Source organism: Apus apus, chromosome 14 (genome assembly GCF_020740795.1).
Source record: "Apus apus isolate bApuApu2 chromosome 14, bApuApu2.pri.cur, whole genome shotgun sequence".
Taxonomy (NCBI): domain Eukaryota; kingdom Metazoa; phylum Chordata; class Aves; order Apodiformes; family Apodidae; genus Apus; species Apus apus.
This window is the reverse complement of record NC_067295.1, coordinates 15472823-15497576: the sequence shown is the minus strand read 5'-3', so window position 1 is coordinate 15497576 and position 24754 is coordinate 15472823. Positions and strand designations below refer to the sequence as shown.

Sequence of the window (24754 nt, the reverse complement as noted above, 5' to 3'; positions counted from 1 at the left end):
GGAAGGGAAGGAGACCAGTGTCACGCTGGGAGGGGACAGGGATGGGGAGGTAAGGGGAAGCAGGGCAAGGAGGGCCCAGCGTGGTGCAGGGACCTGGCTGGGGGTGGCTTCTCCTCAGGCAGAGCCAGGAAGTCCCAGAGGAAGATGGCATCTCCAACGCTGAGGACCTGCCGCTGGTCGGGGGTGAAGCCCACCTGGCGCACCGGCTCCGAGTGCCCGATGTACACCTGGAGGGGACACACCTGGAACCTCCCCACCACCACCACCACCACCACCACCCCCCCTGGCCCTGCAGGATGCTGGTCCAGGCTCTCCCCAGCCTGCAGAGCCTGTGTCTGTGCTCCTCAGCAGAAGATCTGCTCCCCACCCCAGTGCTCAGACCCCGGGTTGATCACCCTGAGGCTGATCTTCACCACAGCCAGCTGGAGAAACAAGGAGAAGCTGAACACCCCCAAGGTCTTGTCCTGGGGAGGGGGCTTCAGCAGCCCTGGCCTGTGCTCAGTGCTGGGCATTGTCACAAGGTGGGAATTGTAGAATCACGGAGTGGTTTGGGTTGGGAGGGACCTTAAGGATCATCTAGATCAACCCCCTGCACGGGCAGGGACACCTCCCACCAGCCCAGGCTGCTCCAAGCCCCATCCAACCTGCCCTTCAACACTGCCAGGGATGGGGCAGCCACAGCTTCCCTGGGCAACCTGGGCCAGGCTCTCACCACCCTCACAGCCAAGAATTTCCTCCTCATGTCCAACCCAAATCTCCCCTTCTCCAGTTTGCTGCTGGGCAAACCAGGACTGGGGACACGGGGCCAAATGACACAGAGGGCATCTCCTGTTCTCCTCTCCAGGGATTCAGAAATGCTGGAGCAGGACAACAACCTCCCCCTTCCCTGTCTCTGTGGGCAGTACCTGGAAGTTGACATGGAAGCGCATCTGATAGTCCCACACCTTGATGACCCTGTCACCAGCAGTCAGCAGGTACCTGCCATCCCTGCTCAGCATCAAGGAAGAACAGGACAGCTTGTGCACGGGGGACACCTGAGGACATGAAAGGGCACCAGCAGCATTAGCTGAGCTGGTTCATGTCCTTCTCCTTCAGCAAGAGGACAGGGGTGTGACAGCACGGAAAATGAGGACAAGCTCAGGCTGAGCCTGAGCACAACCACCCCAGGACAGCTCTGTTCTTGTCACTTGTGTTTCTTTGAAGCCTGGGAGCTCCAGGATGAGTTCATCTCTTCTTTAGCCTCCTACAGTGACATGAAATGCCCAAGCCCCACGTGACACGAGCCCTCAGTGCATGAACTTCCTCCTGTCCTACCTCTCGTATCAGCCGCCCCGTTTTGACGTCAAGAACGAGGATTCTGTTGGAAGATGTGGACACCAGGAGCTCTCCTCGAGGCACTGGAGCAAAGCAGACTCTCCCAGCAGAGTCCAAGGCCATGCTGTTCAACTCCAGGATGCTGATGTCCACCCTCAGCAGCTGTAAAACAAAGGAGCTACTGAACAAACACCCTGGAGCAAATAGTGCAGGAGCCCGAGGGTTGTTCTTGTGGCTCTTCTAACATGGGGCTGTGGAGCCTCCAGACCCTCCCCTTCCCACCCCAAGGAGGGGCTGCAAGATCCAGGCAATGTCCCTGCTGCCCAGGAGAGCAGCTCTCAGAGAGGAGTTGGAGCTGACAGTCTACACAAGACTTCTCCAAATGATCTTTCTAGAGGGGCATGAAGCCAGAGGAGAAGAAACCTTGACTTTGTCGTTTCCATCTCGCAGAACGGAAAGCAAACCTTGTTGTAAGCACCCTGAGCAAGGGCCTGCTGGGCAGGGCAGGGTCTTCTCCAACACTGCTGCTCCCCAGGACCCTTCCACCTGCTTCAGGAATTGCCCCTGTGGCACGTGCTCCCCTTCCCACCCTCCCCCAGGAAGGAGGGGAGCCCACTGGGTACCTCATCGAGAGAGCAGGCCTCCATCACGGTCACAACGTACTTGGAGGGGCCCACAAAGGCCAGGAGATGACTGTCCCCACTGACCACCAGAGCATCTGGTCCACCCTCAGCATCCCGGGCCACCACGTTGCCTGAGGGCCACAGCAGAAGAGAGTGAAGAGGTTCAGATTGGATCTTGGGAACAACTTCTTTACTTAAAAGAGTGGTCAGGCCCTGGCACAGGTTGCCCAGGGAGGTGGTTGGAATCATCATCCATGGAGGTGCTCAAAAAAAACCCCCATGTAGATGTGGCACTTCAGGGCATGGTTCAGTTGGATGGTGGGTTTTCCACTTCTGTTACTTCTAGGCAAAGAGCTGCTGAACCCAGACCTGGTCTCTGCCCTTCCAGCCACTTCCTGGAAGCAAAACCCCGAGCTGAGAAGGTTTGGGATGGCAGTCACCAGGGATTGCTCATCCAGGGTGGCAACACCAATGACACAGCTCAGAAGGTGCAGCAGAAAATGGCTGAGCAGGTTGAGTCTGCAAGGGGCAGCGTGGGGATCCCCACCACCAGAGGACACAGAGGGGCTGGAGTTTCTCCAGAGAAGGGCAAGGGAGCTGGGGAAGGGGCTGGAGCACAAGGCTGAGCAGGAGCAGCTGAGGGAGCTGGGGGTGTCCAGCCTGGAGACCAGGAGGTGAGGGGAGACCTGCTGGCTCTGCAGCTCCTGAGAGGAGGTTGGAGCCAGGGGGGTTGGTCCCTGCTCCCCAGGAACAAGTGATGGGACCAGAGGAAACGGCCTCAAGTTGCACCAGGGGAGGTTGAGATGGGATCTTGGGAGGAACTTCTTGACTGAAAAAAGTGGTCAGGCCCTGGCCCAGGGAGGTGGTGGAGTCCCCATCCCTGGAGGGGTTTCAGAGCCCTGTAGATGTGGTGCTGAGGGACGTGGGTCAGCACTGGGCTGGGCAGAGTTGGGTTGATGGTTGGACTTGATGATCTTACAGGTCTTTTCCAGCCAGAACATCCTGTGGTTCTGTGCTTTGGTGCTGGGGTGTCTGTGCTACCAAGCAAAGAAAGGCAAGCCAGAAGGCAAAGCCTCACCCAGGACCCTCAGGACGTGGCTCTCCTGTGCCTTGCAGCTGTACAGAGCCAGGGTTCCCTGCAGGCAGGAGCTGAACATGAAGTTGCCATCAGGAGAGAAGGTCAGGCCGGTGATCGCGGCACGGTGCTGCCTGGAGGGAGCCACAAAAACATGCACCAGGGCAGGAGAACAAACCAACCCACCCCCAGAAAACAGCAGCAAGCTGAAGAACCCAGGAACAGGCAGAGGACCTCACACCTGCCCAGGACGTTCAGCTTGTTGGAAACCTGAGCACCAAGCACTCCAGCTGCTCCTGGGGGGGGGGACACGCTGTGGGGAGCGGTGAATTTTCTCTCCCCCCCCCCCCCAGCAGACTCAACAAAATGCCTTTCAAGGCAGCAAAGCAAGAGTGGTGTCTTCTGGTGGTTGAGCCAAGGATGGGCTGGACCAGACCCAGATAAGCCCATAGCAAGAAGGGAGCAGAGGGGTTCTGGGGACTGGCAGCACAACGGGCAACAGGTTGAAGATGCCTCTGACCGAGCGTGGGTTGGGTGAACAGCTGGTGAATTTGAACAGTGGTAACTTCTTCAACAGTGATCTCTGGTCTACAAAAGCAAGCTCTGCAGGCCTGGGGGCTCGTTGTCTGCCAGACCCTGCTGCAGTTCATACACACAGACACACACAGGCACACAGACAGACACACAGACACACACACACACACACAGGCACAAAGACAGACAGACACACAGACACACACAGGCACAAAGACACACACACACAGACACACACACACAGACACATACAGGCACAAAGACAGACAGACACATAGACACACACAGGCACAAAGACAGACACAGACACACACAGACACACACTCAGACATACACACAGACACACACAGACATACACACACACAAAGGCACACACAGACACACACAGACATACACATACAGGCACAAAGACAGACAGACAGACACACACACACAGGCACAAAGACAGACAGACACACAGACACACACAGACACAAAGACAGACACAGACACACAGACACAGACAGACAGACAGACACACACATAAAGACAGACACATACACACAGACACACACAGACATACACATACACAAACATACACAGACACAGACACAGGCACAAGGAGACACACAGACACATAGACATACACACAGACACATATACACACACACACACACACACACAGACACCCAGAGGCACAGACACACACACACAGGCACAAAGACAGACAGACACAGACACACACAGGCACAAAGACAGACAGACACACACACAGGCACAAAGACAGACAGACACAGGCACAAAGACAGACACAGACACACACAGACACACACACAGAGCCACAAAGACAGACACAGACAGACAGACAGACACACAGACACACAGACACACAGACACACAGACACACACTTTCTCTCTCTCTAACTTCCCTGCCGGGCTCAGCTCCTCCCCTTTCCCTCCAGGGACTCCACACCCCTCCCTCGGGGTGTGCATTTAATCAGGGCACATCACACCTGAACTAGCTCTCAGACATACCCCTAACCTACCCCTCCTGAACCTCAGCCCCTCAGGTTGTGTTGACCCTTAACAAACCACTTAATTCATCAACCAAACCCTGGTCTCAGTCCCAATGTGTGAGCCTGGTGAGGGGGTGTCCCAACCTACCCTCTAAGATACAGTCCCACAGCAGCTGTTCCTCTGTGAGACCCTCAGGCTCACTCACAAACCTCTGGCAAACCACAATGGGGGGGGAAGCACCTGACAGGGACCCCAGTACCAGCCCACGACACATGCCAAGGCTGCCCAGGGCTCCCAGTTCAGCTGCTTTCTGGGACAAGCCTGTTCCCACTGCTGGCCAACTGTCCACTGGGAAGTTGTAAAGAAAACCCTTGGAGCCTTCACAGGTTGGACTCAGCACCCAGAGCCTTGGCACAGCAGCTCAGCTCTGCCTGGAAACTGCTCAGCTGGGATGGGAGGGTTGTTGAGCTGAAGAAAAGGGCTTTTCCCACCTCCATGATTATCCCTGTGGCTGTGACTGGAGACAAGGAGGTTGAGGGGAGACCTTCTGGCTCTGCAACTGCCTGAGAGGAGGTTGGAGTGAGAAGGGAGAGGTCTCTTCTCTCAAGAACCAAGTGACAGGACAAGGGGAAATGGGCTCAAGTTGCACCAGGGGAGGTTTAGATGGGATATCAGAAGAACCTTCTTCCCTGGAAGGGTCATTAACCACTGCCCCAGGCTGTCCAGGGAGGGACATCCCTGGAGGGGTTTCAAAGCCCTGGAGATGTGGTGCTGAGGGACATGGGTTAGCACTGGGCTGGGTAGAGTTGGGTTGATGGTTGGTGGAGCTGGGTTGATGGTTGTTAGAGCTGGGTTGATGGTTGGTCAAGTTGGGTTGATGGTTGGTTGAGCTGGGTTGATGGTTGGGCTCAATGATCTTGAAGGTCTTTTGCAACCAGAACAATTCTGTGATTCTGTTCTCTGATTCCTGCCCTACCCCAGGGGACTACAGTGACCAAACCCTTGCTCTGTGGAGCACCTACACCTATGAACTCCTGGCATCAACGTGTCTCTTGTGGCCAGTGCACAACGTGGCTTTCAGTCCTCTTGCCCACAGAGAACTGGCCTGTGTGGGGAAGGGATCAGTCATGTTCTGGCTGTTGGAGCAGCAGGGAGCTGATGTCAACCTCAAGGTAACCTTCAGTTTTCCCTGCTTTTTTAAATTCCTGGTCAGCATCTCCAGCTTCTTTTCCAAGCCCCTGCTGAGGCTCTGCCCCCACCAGCCCCCCAACCAGATCCACCCAGTTAGTTGTGTGGTTCTTGCCAGGACACCCAGCCCAGCTCCCCTGCAGGCTCTTACTTGTGCTCCAGCAGCAGGTGGGAGGCAGCCAAGCTGAAGGTTCTCACCATCCCACTGTCGAAGCCACAGGCCAGGACCTGCTGGCTGGGGTGAAAGGCCACAGCACATGGAGCCTCCTCAGCAGCCCTGAAGTCATACAGCTGTGGGGAACAGACACAGCAAGGCCACCAGGCTGGAGAAAGCTGCACCAAACAGCCTCAGAGTTCCACCACAAGGGTCCCCCAACAGAAACCTCATCCCACCTGGATTGATATAAAGCTCAGTGAAACTTCTGGGCATTTAGATGAAGCCCCCTGGGTGGTTGGTGTTAATTTTCAACAGATGGAGGAAAAGAGAACGTGGTTGTTTATTGATACCTCCAGAAGCTAAGGACAAATCATGCATGAAGCCAAAACTCCCAGAGCTCCATAATCCTGAAGGATTTCTTGCCCAGGGTTCCCCTCCTTGCTTGGGGGAAGATTTAAGGGCTCTTGAACTGTGGAGCTTTGATAGATTAAACTGTAGGGGGCTCCAGGAAAGCTGGGGAGGGACTTGGGACAAGGGCAGGGAGGGAGAGGACAAGGGGGATGGATTAAAACTGGCAGAGGGGAGATTGAGGTTGGACATGAGGAGGAAATTCTTGGCTGTGAGGGTGGTGAGAGCCTGGCCCAGGTTGCCCAGGGAAGCTGTGGCTGCCCCATCCCTGGCAGTGTTGAAGGGCAGGTTGGATGGGGCTTGGAGCAGCCTGGGCTGGTGGGAGGTGTCCCTGCCCATGCAGGGGGGTTGGGACTAGATGATCTTTAAGGTCCCTTCCAACCCAACCATTCCATGACTCTATGAAACAGAGGTTAGGCAGAATAGTCATAAAAGCAAGACACCAAGTGCCTCTCATCTCACCCACCTGCTGCATGGAGACCAGGTTCCAGACTCGGATGGTGCCATCCTGAGACAAGGTTGCCATCTGCTTCCAAACCCCATCCAGTGAGAAGGCCAGGATGGAGTCCCCGTGGGAGTGCATGAGGGTGTGATAGTGCTGGGCCTGGATGTCCAGGTAGCCCAGGTTCCCAGCAGCCGTGGTGCACAGGACCCTGTGGCTGTCTGGGCTGATGCAGACACAACTCACTGGAGCCTGGTGCTCTGGGAAGAGACCCAAGAGTCAACAAAACCCCCTGGAAAAGGAGCAGGAGCAGCACAACTCCTGAACCAGGTTCAGAAAGCCATGCCCACAGGACTGGGTCCCACCCCACCTGGAGGTTTGGGTGACCAATCAGTCTCTGCTCTTTCTAGAAACCCCCAGTGTCTCCTGTTAAGGTGGTTGTTTCAAAAAGAGGTAAAAACTGCTCCACTTCTCCCCTCTTTTCTCGTGGATGGAAGAGCCATGGGTACAAGGGCACAGAAATCCAGCCCAGGTGCCTGGTCTCACCCAGGAGCTCCCACCTTTCTCCAGCAGTGACAAGAATAACATGAATAATTGTTGTTGAAGTCAAAGTCTTCCACACCAGGCAGCCCCAGAGGCAGCAGGAATTCCAGGATTCCTCAGAATCACTTCAGGAGACCTTGGCAGTGGAGCTTTGGCTTCCCAAGCTAGTGGAGATGTGGAGCTCAGAAGAATCAGTCCCAGCTCTACTCACCTGCCTCTAAGACAACAGCTGAGAAGTCCAGTGGCCACAGCCTCAGGTAACCATCTTCTGAACCCGTGGCACAGAAGGTTGAGGAGATGCTGATGCTGTTGATAGCAATCCCAGGGCCTGAAAACCAACCACCACCACTGCCTGGTGCACCTGGATCAGCAAAGCTCAAGCTGAGGGTTGCCCCATCCAAGAGCTGAGCCCAGTGATCCAAACGGCAGAACTGAACCATTAAGGTTGGAAAAGACCTCAAAGTCCAACCATCAACCCAGCACCACCCTGCCCACCAAACCATGTCCCCAGAGTCTCAGAAGCAGCAGCCAGGAGTCCCCTGGTGACCAATAGCACAGCCTGAGCCTCAGCCAGACCTTCTCTGGACTCATAGGACCATTCAGGTTGGAAAAGCCCCTTGGGATCACCCAGTCCAACCACCATCCCTACTCCACAAAGTTCTCCCCTAAACCATCTCCACCACCACCACATCCAAACGACCCTTCAACACATCCAGGGATGGTGACTCCACCACCTCCCTGAGCAGCCTGTTCCACTGTCTGACCACCCATGTTCAGACCCTCCTCTTTACCATCGTGCCACTCTCACCAGAACATTCTTCCCACTGGTTAAACCCAGCCAAGTGCTGCCTTGACCAGGATCCTGTCCAATGATGTCCTGGATTAACTGCCTGAGATACAAACCCCTCCCACTTCCATGTCCCAAACCCTCTCTGCAGCACAGTGAGAAAGGAGAGAAGACAGCAGGGAGCTTGGAACCTGATGACCTTGAAGGTCCCTTCCAACCTTCACCATTCTGTGATTCTATAAGACACAGATCTACAGAAATCAGGATTTTTTGACTCAGATATAAAATCCAAGGGACAAAGCCCAGCAAGAGCCAGCACTGCTACAAGAGGACACCCAAGGACATAATTTCATCTCCTCTTGGGTATCTTCTCCCCTGAGAAGTAAGAGCTAGAGTTGCATGTCCCTCAAAGGGGAACAATCTGGATTAATTAGCTCCATACTGAAAAAAACCCCCACCCCAAATTCATCTTTTTCATTGATCTGCTTTTTACACCTCTCCATGAAGATCCCCATCAGCAAATGAAGCCCCTGTTTCATGTTTCTGAAGCTGGTGTTTCTCTGCAAGTGCAAACAGGACCTCAAATGCCCAAATTCTTTCTCATGTCACCGTGAGAAGGGGGATTATCTGCAGGACTTCAGAGGCAAAGAGCAAGCAATGATCTAACCAACCCAACTCACATCACAGACTGGTTTGGGTTGGCAGGGACCTTCAAGATCATCTAGATCCAACCCCCTGCATGGGCAGGGACACCTCCCAGCAGCCCAGGCTGCTCCAAGCCCCATCCAACCTGCCCTTCAACACTGCCAGGGATGGGGCAGCCACAGCTTCCCTGGGCAACCTGGGCCAGGCTCTCACCACCCTCACAGCCAAGAATTTCCTCCTCATGTCCAACCTCAATCTCTCCTCTTCCAGTTTTAATCCATCCCCCTTGTCCTCTCAGCCTGGAGAGGAGAAGGCTCAAGGGGAGACCTCATTACCATGCTCCAGTACTTAAAGGGTGGATCCCAAGAAGATGGAGACTCCCTTTTTACAAGGAGTCCCAGGGAAAAGACAAGGGGTGATGGGCACAAGTTGCTCCTGGGGAGATTCCAGTGGGACACAAGAGGTCAATGTTTCACCTCAAGAACAGTCAGACATTAGAATAGTCTCCCAAGGGAAGTGGTGGATTTCTCCACATTGGACAGTTTGAAGACTCAGCTCAACAGATGCTGGGCCACCTCATATCAACTAGAGTATTACCTAGAAAGGCTGGACCAGATGATCCTTGAGGTCCCTTCCAACCTGGCATTCTAGGATTCCATGATCCTCTCCCTCCCTGCCCTTCTCCCAAGTCCCTCCCCAGCTTTCCTGGAGCCCCTTCAGGCACTGGAAGGTGCTCCAAGGTCTCCCTGGAGCCTTTTCTTCTCCAGCAGTAGGTAACCAGCTGGTTGATTCTCCCCCAGCTGTGCCTCAGCTCATTCCTGTCCCCAGGAGGGGTGGAGATGCTCCCTACCTGGGCTGCTGCCTGCCTTCTGCTGGGGCTGGGAGGGCAGGAGCCTCCGCACGCTCCTCACGCAGACCCTCTTGTAGTCCACCTCCAGGATGTGGCCACTCCTGCTGCAGACAAAGCTGGAAAGGAGACAGAGCCCCAAGGATCAGAGGAACCAGGTGGTTTAGTCAGACCCACCTTGGTTTCGCTGTTGGAAGTCTCTGCATAAAGGGAAGCAAATGGGTTGGGTTGGAAGGGACCTCAAAGATCATGTAGATCCAACCCCCCGCGTGGGCAGGGACACCTCCCACCAGCCCAGGTTGTTGACAGTGACTCAAGAGGTGAAGGTGTCCAAGGGCACCTTTCCATGTGCTACCCTACGAATCTACAACCCAGCCAGGGCTTTCTGCTCAATGTCCACTGGAGCCCAGAGACCACCCATAACCTGGGCTGCAGCAAGAAGAGTGTGGGGCCAGGGAGGGGATTGTCCCCATGTGCTCTGGGGAGACCCTCCTGCAGGGCTGGAGCTTCCAACATAAGGACATGGAGCTCCTGGAGAGTCCAGAGGAGGCCACAGAGATGCTCAGAGGCTGGAGCAGCTCTGCTCTGGAGCCAGGCTGGGAGAGTTGGGGTGTTCAGCCTGGAGAAGAGAAGGCTCCAGGGAGACCTTAGAGCAGCTTCCAGTGCCTGAAGGGGCTCCAGGAAAGCTGGGGAGGGACTTGGGACAAGGGCAGGGAGGGAGAGGACAAGCTGCCTGCCAACAGCCACCAACCCACCAAGCCTCAGGTTGGGGAGAGATTCAGCAAACAGGGCCAAATCTCCGTAGGGCAGGAGGAAAGAACCGTTCCTCGGGCTGTCCCACCAGCAGCCCACCTGCTTCTGGGCAGCAAAGCTCCCTCAGGAGGGGAGAGGTCCTCCCAGCTTCCAGGAACCACCTGGATTCTGCAGGCAAACCCCAGCAGAAGGACGTGCTCCCGTCAGAGGGAGAGGAGGGGGAAGTTCTGGGGGGGGAGGTGGGTGGTGGGTCCTCACAGCGTGCGGTCCTCGGGCTCCCGCTGGGCCGTGTGTCCCTCCTCGAAGGCCAGGTCGGTGAGATCCAGGGAATGATAGTGCCCCAGAGGGACGGGGCAGGAGCGCAGGGCCCCGCTGCGCACCCGCCACAGCCGCACGCTGTCCCGGCCACACGACACCATCCTGGGCAGGGAGAGGCCAGTCAGGAGCAGGGCAGGGACAGCCAGGACTGGGATTGTCCCCCTGTGAGGGGCTGAGGGGTGAGTCCTCCACTGGTGAGGACACATCTGGAATCCTGGGGGCAGGTCTGGGCCCCTCAGGACAAGAAGGACAAGGAGGGGCTGGAGTTTCTCCAGAGAAGGGCAAGGGAGCTGGGGAAGGGGCTGGAGCACAAGGCTGAGCAGGAGCAGCTGAGGGAGCTGGGGGTGTCCAGCCTGGAGACCAGGAGGTGAGGGGAGACCTGCTGGCTCTGCAGCTGCCTGAGAGGAGGTTGGAGCCAGGGGGGTTGGTCTCTGCTCCCCAGGAACAAGGGATGGGACAAGAGGAAATGGCCTCAAGTTGCACCAGGGGAGGTTGAGGTTGGATTTTGGGAGGAACTTCTTCCCTGAAGGGTCATGAACCCCTGGCCCAGGCTGCCCAGGGAGGGGGTTCAATCCCCATCCCTGGAGATGTTTGGGATGCACAGATGTGGTGCTGAGGGACATGGGTCAGCACTGGGCTGGACAGAGCTGGGTCGATGGTTGGACTTGATGATCTTACGGGTCTTTTCCAACCAGAATAATCCTGTGGTTCTGATTCCAAGCCCCTGGTGACAGGTCAGTGCCCCAAGGGCCACCAGCCCAAGGACAGGAATGGCCACGGGACACCTGCAGCACCACGACCCCCCCCACAGCCAGGCCAGACCCTGATGCTTTTGCTGTATTTTCTTTCCACGTTACCTGGTATCATCAAAAAAAGCAATTTTCAAGGCCTGGATGTCCACATCAGTGTGTGCTTTGGCCAGCACAACCACCTCCCCACCACGGGTCACCTGAGCAACATTCCACACCACCACCACCTGAAGGGAGAAAATGGGATGGCAAAGCTGCTCAGCCATGGAAACCTTGGCAGGACAAGAGCTTTTCATCCCAGCAGCTGCACTGGGAACCTGCTCCAGTGCTGGTACAAGGTCTTGGGGACAGAGCTGAAGAAGTGGGAACAAAACCCTCTCAGAAAGAGGGTTTAGGACAGTCCAAGAGCTTTGCAAAGCTGCCTGGGAATATTCTTGTCTGGCATCCAGAATTACAGGCTGAAAATCCCAGGGCTGCCTGGCAACAGGGCTCAGACTTGGGAAGGAAATGCAGAGAGGAGTGGGGCTTCATGTTTGCTGAGACCCATCAGCCGAGCCAGAGGGCAAGAGCTGGAGGTGAAGGTTTGTGTCCTCCTGGTGCCCACCCCGAGGAACAAGAGGCTGAAGCTCAAAGGCAAGGGGAGGGAGGCTCAAGAAATGCAGGTGACCTGACACCTTGTGCTTCAGAACGGTGTTAATAACAGAGCCCAGGCTGAGGCACCACCCTGGGAGAGGAGCTCCTGGGCAGCATCCACCTTCTCCCTCACCCTGCTTGCCCCCAAACTGATCCCCCCACCTGGACCATCAACCCGAATCCAGAGGGATTGGTTGGGTTGTTCCCTGCAGGCCCAGCTCTTTGCTGGTGGTTGTCAGGAAGGGGGGAGTGTCTGACAACAGTGCCACTGCTAAAGCAAAAAAAAACCCAAAAACCCACAACAACCCAACCCAACCCCCCAAAAAAACCACCCCAATCCCATGGAACAGGTTTCTTTTTGATGCTCCACATGGGATCTGGGTCATCCCTGAACTACAGGAGTGGGTGGCAGCTCCAGGGCCCAGCACCTCCTCAGCAACCAGGGATGCTCCGAGCTGAGAAATTCAACCTCTTATCTTGCCCTAAATGCTATAAAAAAAAAATCATGAAATGAGAAGGTTTTCAGGCTCCAGCTGGTGCTGAAGCTCCTGTTTCAATTCCCATTCCTCCAGCAGGTGCTTGCAAACCTTCCCAGCTCAAAATATCCCAGAAGCACGTGTCACCCTCAGCCTGGTGGGACAAGATGGATGCGGGGGTGGGTGGGAAGTTCTCAGCCTGGGGTGAGCCCTGCAGGGAGAATCACCCAGCACCCCAGCAGGGACCAGCCCAGGGACTTTCTGTCCCAGATTTCTGCTCCAAATATCAAGCCCAGCAGGTCTCTCAGGCTGGTGCCAACAGGAGTGGTTTGATGGCAGCCAAGGATGGAGAAGAAGGGCAGAAGGGAAGTGTTTTCTAAGCAGGTAATGGAAGGGTATCCCCTTCTCCCCACAGTGAAGGACATATTGGGGGTGTTCAGCCTGGGGAGACCTCAGAGCACCTTCCAGTGCCTGAAGGGGCTCCAGGAAAGCTGGGGAGGGAGCTACAGTTTGAAGCTGAAGCTCTGCAGTTTGCACAGGAAGGACATGGAGCTGTTGGAAAGGGTTCAGAGGAGGCCACAGAGATGATCCAAGGGCTGGAGCAGCTCTGCTCTGGAGCCAGGCTGGGAGAGTTGGGGTGTTCAGCCTGGAGAAGAGAAGGCTCCAGGGAGACCTTAGAGCACCTTCCAGGGCCTGAAGGGGCTCCAGGAAAGCTGGGGAGGGGCTTGGGACAAGGGCAGGGATGGATGGGATGAGGGGGATGGATTAAAACTGGAAGAGAGAGACTGAGGTTGGACATGAGGAGGAAATTCTTGGCTGTGAGGGTGGTGAGAGCCTGGCCCAGGTTGCCCAGGGAAGCTGTGGCTGCCCCATCCCTGGCAGTGTTGAAGGGCAGGTTGGATGGGGCTTGGAGCAGCCTGGGCTGGTGGGAGGTGTCCCTGCCCGTGCAGGGGGGTGGATCTAGATGATCCATAAAGTCCCTCCAACCCAAACCACTCCATGATTCTATGGTTAATTCTATGTCGAAGAAAGCCCAGAGCAGAGGTTTCTCTACAAAATAACTGCCATCTGGAGAAGAAACAACCTCAGGTTCCTTGTCCTCAGGGCAGGGACAACCCCAAAGCCCAGGTGCCAGTTCTCACCGTTTTGCCGTGCCCGTCCTTCCCCACCCCACACAGGATGGATCCACTGTAGGAAAAGCTGCAAGAAAAGGCCTCCAGGTGAAAAGCAGCCCCTTCCACCCCAAGTGCACCTCAGAGGGGAAGGAGGAGGGCATGGGAGACAGCAGGGATGGGCTCAGGAGGGAGCTGGACCATATTGGTGATAGAACACGGGCAGCTGTAGGAGAGCAGCTCTGGGGAGAAGGGTCTTGGGGTTCTGGTGGACAACAGGCTGACCACGAGCCAGCAGTGTGTCCTTGTGGCCAAGAGGGCCACCCTGGGGGCATGAAGAGGGTGGCCAGAAGGTCAAGGGAGGTTCTCCTGCCCCCCTGCTCTGCCCTGGTGAGGCCCCATCTAGAGAACTGTGTGTGGTTCTGGGCTCCCCAGTTCAGGAAGGACAAGGAGCTACTGGAGAGAGTCCAGCCCAGGGCCACAGAGATGCTGAGGGGCTGGAGCATCTGCCTGGGAGGAAAGGCTGGGAGAGCTGGGGCTGCTCAGCTGGAGAGGAGGAGGCTGAGGGGGGATCTCCTCAGTGCTGGGCAGTATCTACAGGGGGTGGCAGGAGGGGGGACCAGACTCTTCCCAGGGTGTCCAGTGACAGGACAAGTGGCAATGGGCACAGGCTGGAGCCCAGGAGGGTCAAGCTGAACATGAGGAACAACTTCTTTCCTGTGAGGGTGGCAGAGCCCTGGGACAGGCTGCCCAGAGAGGCTGTGGAGGCTCCTTCTCTGGAGACATTCCAAACCCAGCTGGAGTGTTCCTGTGGGATCTGCTGCAGGTGACCCTGCTCTGGCAGGGGGTTGGACTGGGTGATCTCCAGAGGTCCCTTCCAGCCCCAGCTCTCAGTGGGAGCTGCAGCTCACCCCAGGTTTCTCACACACGTGCTGCAGGACGTGACCCACCTGAGCCCATCCCCGTGCCCAGGGAGACCCACCTGAGGGACAGGAGGGAGCAGACGTGGGTCCTAAACACCGAGAGGCAGGTGCCTGTGGGGAAGTCCCAGAGCCTCCCCACGCTGAGGGGCCCAGCCTGGGCAGAGGCCAGCAGGGTGCTGCTGCCGTTGAAGGCCAGTGCTGACACCTGCAGGAACCACCAGACATCAGACACTGGGAGGAACTTCTTCCCTGAAGAGTCATGAACCCCTGGCCCAGGCTGCCCAGGGAGGGGGTTCAATCCCCATCCCTGGAGATGTTTGGGATGCACAGATGTGGTGCTGAGGGACATGGGTCAGCACTGGGCCGGGTGGAGCTGGGTTGATGGTTGGACTCGATGATCTTACAGGTCTTTTCCAACCAGAACCATTCAGTGATTCCCAGAGCTGGGCCCAGGGGTGGGGCTGGGGAAGAAGGAGAACCTTGCCCCACGGCTGTGTGAGGAGTCACTCTCACCTTCTCCGTGTGTCCCATGAAGAACCTCTGCTCCCCAGTCTGGATCTGCAGGGTCACTATCACAGCATGGCAGGGGTAGACCACAGTGTCATTGTCCTGAGTCCACAGGGCCTGTGGGACCCAGAGAGGAATGAGAGGCCTGCAGGTTCTCCAGGGCTGCCCAGACCCAAGGCTGGACCTGCAGGGGTTTCCTCAAGAGACCTGCTACACACGTGCAGGTGAGAGGAAGCTCTTCCATACAAACACTCCTCCAACTCCCAAAGGAAAGCCAAGAGTCCAGCCAACACCCTCCTTCATGCAGTGATGGGCAGCACCAGGCATCTCCACCACATGAAGGAGCAACCTGCTCTACTGGGAGGTTGGATCTAGATGATCTTTGAGGTCCCTTCCAACCCAAAATCAAGTTGTTGGTAGAACCTTGGACCTGCTGAACCAAAAGGACTCTTTCTTTCCCCTAACACTGAGGTCCTGCAGGGCACAATGTCCCAGGGAGACCATCCAGAACATCCCTTCCTTTCCAGACTCTGACAAAGTGGCTCTAACCTTAACATGTTAAAATGCAGAAGCCATGAGATCTAAGAGGACCCCAAGACTTCTGACCCACCATCACAGCAGCAGAAGGCAAAGATCAGCTCATGCCCATCTGCTCTGGGGCCATTTCCCCATGAGGAACTGCAGGTGGGGGGGCACTCAGCTGCCTCTCACACCTCCCAAAAAAATCACTCTGTCATCACAGATGAACTCCTGAAACCCTCTGAGATACTGACCCATTTGGTGCTGGAGCCTCCAAAGCCAATAATCATCTTCAGCTTCAGGATGGGATCTGGCAAGAGCCCCTGGGAAAAGAAAACCACCAACAAATGGGAACGTTGCACCTAGAGCTGGACTGAGCTCCTCCATCCAGAATTGTCCTGGTTGGAAAAGACCTTTAAGATCATCAAGTCCAACCCTGGCCCTCTGTCCCCTTTCTCTCTAGAGCAGGTTTGGATTCCTCCTGTTAGAGGGGATGGCTTTAAAGTATTGATCTTGGGAGAAGTTGAATCTGGAAGGAAGGAGGAGCTGGGATTTCCCAGTGTTAATGAGCTCCCCCCACCAGGCTGGGGGTTATGGTGATGACCAGAGAGGTGGCAACTCTGCTGTCCTCTTACAGGATGGCACATCTGCTCCAGGGTCACTCCTGGACACACTGAAAAATCTGTAAACATGAATTCTTGGCTTAAGGTGACAGCATTGGAGCACTGGGACCCTCCTGCAAGGAGGGTGGTACTGGTGGGAAGGGGAAAGGCAGGAAAACTGGGTGTGGTTCTGGGGTTCCCAACACAAGGATATGGAGCTTCTACAGTGAGTCCAGAGGAGGCCACGGAGATGATGGGAGGGCTGGAGCAGCTCTGCTCTGGAGCCAGGCTGGGAGAGTTGGGGGGTTCAGCCTGGAGAAGGCTCCAGGGAGACCTTAGAGCACCTTCCAGTGCCTGAAGGGGCTCCAGGAAAGCTGGGGAGGGACTTGGGACAAGGGCAGGGAGGGAGAGGACAAGGGGGAATGGATTAAAACTGGCAGAGGGAGATTGAGGTTGGACATGAGGAGGAAATTCTTGGCTGTGAGGGTGGTGAGAGCCTGGCCCAGGTTGCCCAGGGAAGCTGTGGCTGCCCCATCCCTGGCAGTGTTGAAGGGCAGGTTGGATGGGGCTTGGAGCAGCCTGGGCTGGTGGGAGGTGTCCCTGCCCGTGCAGGGGGTGGAACTGGATGATCTTGAAGGTCCCTCCAACCCAAACCACTCTGGGATCCAATCAAAGACTAATGCTAGCAGAAGGACTCCACAGGATTCACTGCAGCCCCAGCCTGAAGCTTGTGTTCCTCCTCCTCCAGGCTCCCAAGCACCAGCTGTAGGTGTCCCAAAGCCCCCCTGGGGGCTCCTCAGCCCTTCACCCACCTCCTCTGAGTCCCTCTGGTGGGCTCGGACGCTCGGTCGGCTCCTCCGCTGGGCGTACACGTGGATGCCACCAGCACCCCCAGCCCGTGGCTGCCCCATGGCCCCTGCACTCTGAGCTCTCTGGTTCTCCTCTGGCTCCTGGTCCCCAGCAGACAGGGCTCTGGGTGACCCTGGGGCTGTCAGCTGAAGCTCTGGGATCCTTTTTGGAAGGCCAGGGCGCCGACGTGGCTTCTGCAGAAGAGCAAAGCCCCCGAGGTCAGCCCTCCCACCCACCAGAAGGCAGGGTCAGGGGGACACTGGTGTCCCTCCCGAGCTCTCCTCACCATGATACAAACCCCAAGGGAGCAACGTGGGGGCAGAGCACCCCGTGAGGACCTACCCAGGCCAGGGGTGCTAACCAGCCACCCTCCCAGCGTTGTCCATGCAAACCAGGAAACATCCAGCCCTGCTCCTGCCTCTGGAAATGCTGCCTAGAGGTTCCTGGCTGGTCAAATGGGACCAGCACAGTGGTCATGATCCTTCTCCCTCTCCACAGCCCGAGGATGGCTGCCCCCCCAGGCCCTCTCCAAAAGCCCAGCACCCCTCTGAGCACCAGCTGAGAGCACCAGACCCATGGGCAGGGAAGGCAGCAGTGAGGACATGTGCCCACAGCCCAGACCCCAGAGACATCTCCTCAGGTCTGCATCTTCCAGTCCTCATTTCCCAGCCACCATCTGAAGTCACAACTTGTTTGCTGCCTCAGCTGAGATGGGGAGAATAGATGTCTGGAGACATGAGGAACCTGGAATTCCTCTTGTCCCTGCTCCATGTCAGGCCAGCCTGGACCACCCTGTCCTGAACGTGGGGCTGTGGTCACAGCCCATGGCCAGCTCAGGGCTCTGAAATGTCCAGATCAACTTCTACATCCCTAAACGAAGGAATCCCAAGACAAGAGGTGGGGAAAAACTCCATAGGGAGCAGAAGGGAAGATGTTCCAGGCTCCTCCATGGAGCACTTACAGCTTTGGGACTGGTTATCTGGTGGATGAGGGACAGTCGGTCACGGACTGCTTTGGTGAGCTGGGGCAGCTGGTGAACAGGTTCCTCCAGGACTTGGCCACCTGGGAGACACAAGGAGAGTGTTGGGATCTTTTGGAAAGCCAAGGGATCCCGTAGGGGCCTGGGCTGTTCTCCCTAGAGTTCCCACCTGGACAGCTCTTCTGGATGGAGTTGTATGGCAGCTTGGAGCCCTCGGATGGGAACCTGAGGAAAACCAGAGGAAGGTGCCACGTCACTGGGATGCTGCTCCAGCACCCAGGAATCTGCCAGGATAACCCACTCCCTGCCACAAAGGCCTCCTCACTGGCTCCTGTAAGACTCCTCCATTTCTCCTCTCTTCTCCCAAATCTATGGATACTAAAGCCCCTCCCAGGCCTGATCAACACCACCACTTTCCAGGGATTAGAGCAGGACTGATGGGCCAAGGTCCATTGCACGAGGTTCAACCAGGCTCAGTGGTGGGTCCTGCACTTGGGGCACAACAGCTCCAGGCTTGGGGCTGGGAAGTGCTTGTGGAGAACCTGGGGACCTTGGTTGACACACCTGAATGTGAGCCAGTGTGTGTGCCCAGGTGGCCAAGGAGGCCACCAGCATCCTGGCTGGTGTCAGCACTGGGGTGGCCAGCAGGAGCAGGGCAGGGATTGTCCCCCTGTGCTGGGCACTGGGGAGGCTGCACCTCAAATCCTGGGGTCAGTTCTGGGCCCCTCAGGACAAGAAGGACAAGGAGGGGCTGGAGTTTCTCCAGAGAAGGGCAAGGGAGCTGGGGAAGGGGCTGGAGCACAAGGCTGAGCAGGAGCAGCTGAGGGAGCTGGGGGTGTCCAGCCTGGAGACCAGGAGGTGAGGGGAGACCTGCTGGCTCTGCAGCTCCTGAGAGGAGGTTGGAGCCAGGGGGGTTGGTCTCTGCTCCCCAGGAACAAGTGATGGGACCAGAGGAAATGGCCTCAAGTTCCACCAGGGGAGGTTGAGATGGGATCTTGGGAGAAACTTCTTCCCTGAAGCATTGGTGGAGTCACCACCCCTGGAGGTGTTAAAAAAAACATGTAGAGGTGACAGGCTGGGACATGGCTGAGTGGGCAGGGTGGTGCTGGCTTAATGGTTGGACTTAATGATCTTTTCCAACCTTAATGATTCCATGATTCCAGCTGGGTGCTGCTCACTTCAGGCACTGTCCCTGAGGAGCTGCAGCTCATGAGCAGCAGAGTCCCTCAGCCACAGTGGGAGGTCCCACCTGCCCCCAACCAGGTGTTCCTACCTGATGTAGTCATAGAGGTCGTGCCACTTCTGTCCCTTAGGCACAGGGAAAGCCATTTCTCTTGGCATGGGAGTGAGCCCATGGCAGGCCAGGTCACCCTGCCTGGCCTCTGAGGAGGTCACACCTGCTGGCACAGAGACAGAGAGCATGAGTTCTCCAAGGCCTGTGGAGCCAGCTGGAATCATGGGGTTCCTGCAGGCCCAAACCACTACCCTCTTGGAGAACACCTGAACAACAAGATGACAACCCCCAGGTCTGTGACAAACACACCTTGGCACAGGAACATTCCTGAAAGTCTCAACCTCCACAAAAGATCCCAGAGCACCAGCTCCTGGTGTCAAGTTAGAAATCCCCCAGGGCCAAGATTCACTTAGTTCTCTAGTCAGTGATCCTGAAGTTCCACGTGGTTTCTAGCAAGGGTTTGTTCCTGCTTCATTCCTTCAGCTTTTTCCCCAAGCAGAAATACAGGCTGGGTTGGAGAGTGGATTGAGAACAGCCCTGAGGAGAAGGACCTGGGGGTGCTGGTGGATGAGAAACTCAACATGAGCTGGAGCCCAGAAACCAACCCTGTCCTGGGCTGTGTCACCAGCAGCGTGGGCAGCAGGGCCAGGGAGGGGATTGTCCCCTCTGCTCTGCTCTGGGGAGACCCCCCTGCAGGGCTGGGGCCAGTTCTGGGGTCCCCAGCACAAGGACATGGAGCTGCTGGAGAGAGTCCAGAGGAGGCCACGGAGATGATGGAGGGCTGGAGCAGCTCTGCTCTGGAGCCAGGCTGGGAGAGTTGGGGTGTTCAGCCTGGAGAAGAGAAGGCTCCAGGGAGACCTTAGAGCACCTTCCAGTGCCTGAAGGGGCTCCAGGAAAGCTGGGGAGGGGCTTGGGACAAGGGCAGGGAGGGAGAGGACAAGGGGGAAGGGATGAAAACTGGCAGAGGGGAGATTGAGGTTGGACATGAGGAGGAAATTCTTGGCTGTGAGGGTGGTGAGAGCCTGGCCCAGGTTGCCCAGGGAAGCTGTGGCTGCCCCATCCCTGGCAGTGTTGAAGGGCAGGTTGGATGGGGCTTGGAGCAGCCTGGGCTGGTGGGAGGTGTCCCTGCCCATGCAGGGGGGTTGGAGCTAGATGATCTTTCAGGTCCCTCCCAACCCAAACCATTCCATGACTCTATGATTCACACATTTCTAACTTCATAAAAGCCTCTGAGATACAACAAGCTCCAGGAACCCAGAAGCAGCATCAATATCTCCCTCCTCACTCAGGTTTTTCAGTGAGCCACTTGACTGGGGCAGATTTCCAGACAAAAAGCAGCAGAACCAAAGGTTGTGACCAAGGTGTCTCAGCCACACTGAGCAGGTAGATAAAAGAAATGTAGGTTGGAAGATATTTTTTTAAACATAAAAAAAGCCAAAGGTTCTTCTGGAAGAATAAAGGCCCTGGACAAGTGCTCCTTGGAAAGGCCTTTAATTTCCACCCCCCTGAAAAGTAATTCTCAGCTTGGTAAGATATTTAATTTTGCTCTTATCGTTCACTTTTAAAGCTGGAAAATGAGAGGATGTTTTCCTCCAGATGTTGGGAGGTTGTGGTGACCAGAACACGTGGAATCTTGGTGTCACCCCAAGTATTTGACCCTCTCTGCTTCTTATTGTGCTACTGCAGGAACAGCAGGCAAAGCTCTCCCAGGACCAAAACGAGAGCAGGTTTAAACCCCCTCTGGTTCCATCCAGACTGGGTTGAGATGTCCCAGGAGGAACCAGGAGACACCCCGAGGTTTCAGCTCCTCACCTGGGTGGAAGAGCAGGTCACTGGTGAAGAGGTTCTTCACCAGGAGGCTGGAGCAGAGCTTGACACCCTTCAGGTGGCTGTAGCGGCGGCTGAGGTAGAGGGAGAGGATGGAGGGGAGGTCGAGCACCAGGCAGGTCCAGCGAGTGTCCACAGGGGGTGATCCCACCAGACCTGTGGAGGAGAGAGGCTGGTGGCACATGGGAAGGTGGGAAAAGAGGCTTGGAGCTCATGGAATAGGAGACAAAAGATGAATGGAGTTAAGTACTTCCCAGGCAGGACTGTCCCCAGGGTGGACTTGGCTGGGCTGAGGGGGGAAAATCCTGGGATGGGTTGGAAGGGACCTGAAAGGTCATCTAGATCCAACCCCCTGCATGGGCAGGGACACCTCCCACCAGCCCAGGCTGCTCCAAGCCCCATCCAACCTGCCCTTCAACACTGCCAGGGATGGGCAGCACAGCGTTCCCCAGGGCAACCTGGCCAGGGTCTCACCACCCACACCTGACCTAAGTTCTCCTGAATGTCTAAAAAAGGGAGGGGAGGAGGGACAAGCAGCCCCACATGGAGTCACCCCCAGCCTGACACTGCACCCCACTGCTCAGGAGAAGGGGGATGGAGAACATCCCTCCCAGGACCTACAGCTGCTGAGGGACTCCTGCTCAGGCCCACCACTCTCCACCCTCCTTGAAAAGCATCATGTCAACTTCTGAACTCCTTTTCTCTCCTAACGACATGTTCTGGGGGGGGGGCTGTGTCAGCCCAGCCCCAGCAGCACCAGGGGGGCTCCTCACCACGCCTGGATGTCCCAGGAGCACGGGGACATCCCAAGGCCTCAGGTTCTCCACAGAGGAAGGGGAACTGCAGCCAGGTGGCCGTGGACTTGAACTCCTTAAAGAGGCTGGAGAAGGAGATGCGAACCACCTGCTTGTCCTGGGAAGACAGAGACACACACACACAGAGCTTTAGTCACCCTGGTGGCTTCAGCAGGGAAATCACACTATCATGGACTGGTTTGGGTTGGGAGGGACCTTCAAGATCATCTAGTTCCAACCCCCTGCATGGGTAGGGACACCTCCCACCAGCCCAGGCTGCTCCAAGCCCCATCCAACCTGCCCTTCAACACTGCCAGGGATGGGGCAGCCACAGCTTCCCTGGGCAACCTGGGCCAGGCTCTCACCACCCTCACAGCCAAGAATATCTAAAGAAGTGCTGCTGAGAAGCTGTGTGGACGTGTCCTCTGTCCCCAACAGAGTTGCCATGAGGATGGAAACCATCCCCAGCCTGAGGTAAGGGGAGATTGAGGTTGGACATTAAGAAGAAATTCTTTAGTGTGAGGGTCTCTGGGGAGACCTTAGAGCACCTTCCAGTGCCTGAAGGGGCTCCAGGAAAGCTGGGGAGGGGCTTGGGACAAGGGCAGGGAGGGAGAGGACAAGGGGGGATGGATGAAAACTGGCAGAGGGATAGATTGAGGTTGACACTGAGGAGGAAATTCATGGCTGTGAGGGGTGAGACCCTGGCGCAGTTGCCCCAGGGTAGCTGTGGCTGCCCCCATCCCTGGCAGTGTTGAAGGGCAGGTTGGATGGGGCTTGGAGCAACCTGGGCTGGTGGGAGGTGTCCCTGCCCATGCAGGGGGGTGAAGGAACAAGATGATTTTTCAGTTCCCTCCCAACCCAACCCATTCCATGAAGTCCTGCACCACCCCCTCAAAAGGCCACCACCCCCCCCCTTTGCTCCTTCAACACCCCCACGACACTAACGACCCCCACCCCAGGTATCACCTACCTCGGTGACAACATCCAGGTGGACCAGGAAGTGCTTGCAGGACACGGGCCTGAAGAGCAGGTAGAGGAACTGGCCGTGCAGGCGCAGGGAGCGGGTGCCGGGCCGGGGCAGCTGCAGGGAGCTGCTGCCGGGCACCGGGCCCCGCAGCCGGTACACCGGCCCCTTCAGCCTCGGGTCCTTGGGGGAGCCACGGAAAGGGGGGGGGGGGTCAGAGCTGCCTCCCCACCGACCACCCCAACCCCAACCCCGGGGCCGGTGCCCCCCCCCACCCCCCCCGCCGTGTCCCCGTTACCGTCAGGGCGACCACGTCCCCCTCCCGGGCCGAGCGCTTCCAGTCCTGCACTCGGAAGTGCTTGAAGATGTTCAGGTACGGGCGCTGCCAGGCTGCGGGCACCGGGACCCCCCGTTAGCCCCTCCACCGCACCCGGGAACACCCCATTACCCCTCCCAACCGGAGACCAATCCCCGTTAACCACCCCTCTATCGGGACGGGAACCCCCACCACCGTTTACACCCTCCACCATGACCAGACCCCCCCCGTTACTCCCTCCACCGGGACCAGACCCCCCGTTAGCCCCTCCACCGGGACCCCGTTACTCCCTCCACCGGGACCGGACCCCCCCGTTAGCCCCTCCACCGGGACCCCGTTACTCCCTCCTCCGGGACGGGACCCCCCGTTAGCCCCTCCACCAGGACCAGATCCCCCCGTTAGCCCCTCCACCGGGACCGGACTCCCCGTTAACCACTCTATCGGGACTGGGACCCCCGTTACTCCCTCCACCATGACCAGACCCCCCCGTTACTCCCTCCACCGGGACCAGATCCCCCTGTTAGCCCCTCCACCGGGACTGGGACCCCCGTTACTCCCTCCACCGGCACCGGGACCCCCCGTTAACCCCTCTACCGGGACCAGAGCCCCCCGTTACTCCCTCCACCGGGACCGGACCCCGTTAGCCCCTCCACCGGCACCGGACCCCCCCGTTAGCTCCTCCACCGGGACCAGACCCCCCCGTTAACCCCTCTATCGGGACTGGGACCCCCGTTACTCCCTCCACCGGGATCGGACCCCCCGTTAGCCCCTCCACTAGGACCAGACCCCCCCGTCACTCCCTCCACCGGCACCGGGACCCCCCGTTAACCCCACCACCGGGACCAGATCCCCCCCGTTACTCCCTCCACCGGAGCCCCCGCTGATGTCGCCGTGTCCCGGGGTCCCTCTCCCTGCTGGCACCCCCCGAGCCCCCCGGTCTCACCCTCTCTTCCCGCTGATACCCCCGGTGCTCCCGTTCCCCCCGCGCTCCAGGCCCTCCGGCCCCGCTGCTGCCCCCGGGGACCCCCACCCCCCGAGCGGGGTGTCACGGGTGTCACCGCTGCCCCCGGTCCCCCCTGACCCCCCCCCGGGACCCCCCCGGTTCCCCCCCCCCCCGCTACCTGCCGCCATGGCGCGCGCCCCTCAACCGTCCCGCGCGGCCGCCCCGCCCCGCCCACCGGGGGGCGGGGACATCGTCACGTGACCCCCGCATCGCCCCGCCCCCCTTCAGCAACCCCGCCCCCCTCCCCACGCGGGGGGTCCCGGCGCGATCGCGATAGAGGCGATAACAGCCTTAGGGGGGGGGGGGGAGGAGGGGATTTATGTAGAAACGGGGTCGGGGGCGCTCCCGGGGGCAGAGGGGGCCGGGACAGCCCCCCGAGGGGTCAGAGGGGGCCGGGACAGACCCCCCAGGGGGGTCAGAGGCGTCCGGGAGGGGGCTCAGAGGGTTGGGGACAGCCCCCCCAGGGCTCAGAGGGGTCCGGGACAGCCCCCCGAGGGGTTCGGGTCAGCCCCCCAGGGGTCAGAGTGGTCCGGGAGGGGGCTCAGAGGGGTCCGGGACAGCCCCCCCAGGGATCAGGGGGTTGGGGACAGCCCCCCAGGGGTCAGAGGGGTCCGGGAGGGGGCTCAGAGGGTTGGGG

The 24754-nt window shown here is 57.8% G+C and overlaps 1 protein-coding gene across 3 annotated transcripts in view; it reads right to left on the bottom strand.

Moving 5' to 3' along the window:
- Positions 1-24283, bottom strand: part of LOC127390355 (mitochondrial Rho GTPase 2) — a 53923-nt gene extending 29640 nt beyond the window's left edge. For 2 of the 3 annotated variants that reach the window (XM_051631878.1, XM_051631876.1), the window contains exons 1-24: positions 24236-24283; positions 23097-23188; positions 22805-22981; positions 21814-21952; positions 21026-21196; positions 19253-19376; positions 18149-18204; positions 17962-18062; positions 16964-17194; positions 15804-15872; positions 15037-15147; positions 14583-14728; positions 13631-13688; positions 11488-11606; positions 10571-10732; positions 9563-9678; positions 7492-7608; positions 6762-6997; positions 5882-6021; positions 3016-3146; positions 1938-2068; positions 1315-1476; positions 906-1034; positions 94-227 (exon numbers count right to left, since the gene is read on the bottom strand). In XM_051631878.1, coding sequence (XP_051487838.1) covers positions 94-227; positions 906-1034; positions 1315-1476; positions 1938-2068; positions 3016-3146; positions 5882-6021; positions 6762-6997; positions 7492-7608; positions 9563-9678; positions 10571-10732; positions 11488-11606; positions 13631-13688; positions 14583-14728; positions 15037-15147; positions 15804-15872; positions 16964-17194; positions 17962-18062; positions 18149-18204; positions 19253-19376; positions 21026-21196; positions 21814-21952; positions 22805-22981; positions 23097-23188; positions 24236-24245 — 3062 coding nt within the window. In that variant the 5' untranslated portion in view covers positions 24246-24283. Of the gene's footprint in view, positions 1-93; positions 228-905; positions 1035-1314; positions 1477-1937; positions 2069-3015; positions 3147-5881; positions 6022-6761; positions 6998-7491; positions 7642-9562; positions 9679-10570; positions 10733-11487; positions 11607-13630; positions 13689-14582; positions 14729-15036; positions 15148-15803; positions 15873-16963; positions 17195-17961; positions 18063-18148; positions 18205-19252; positions 19377-21025; positions 21197-21813; positions 21953-22804; positions 22982-23096; positions 23189-24235 lie in introns of all 3 variants that reach the window. The other variant, XM_051631875.1, reaches the window with a different exon arrangement.
- Between the last annotated feature and the right edge of the window lie 471 nt (positions 24284-24754).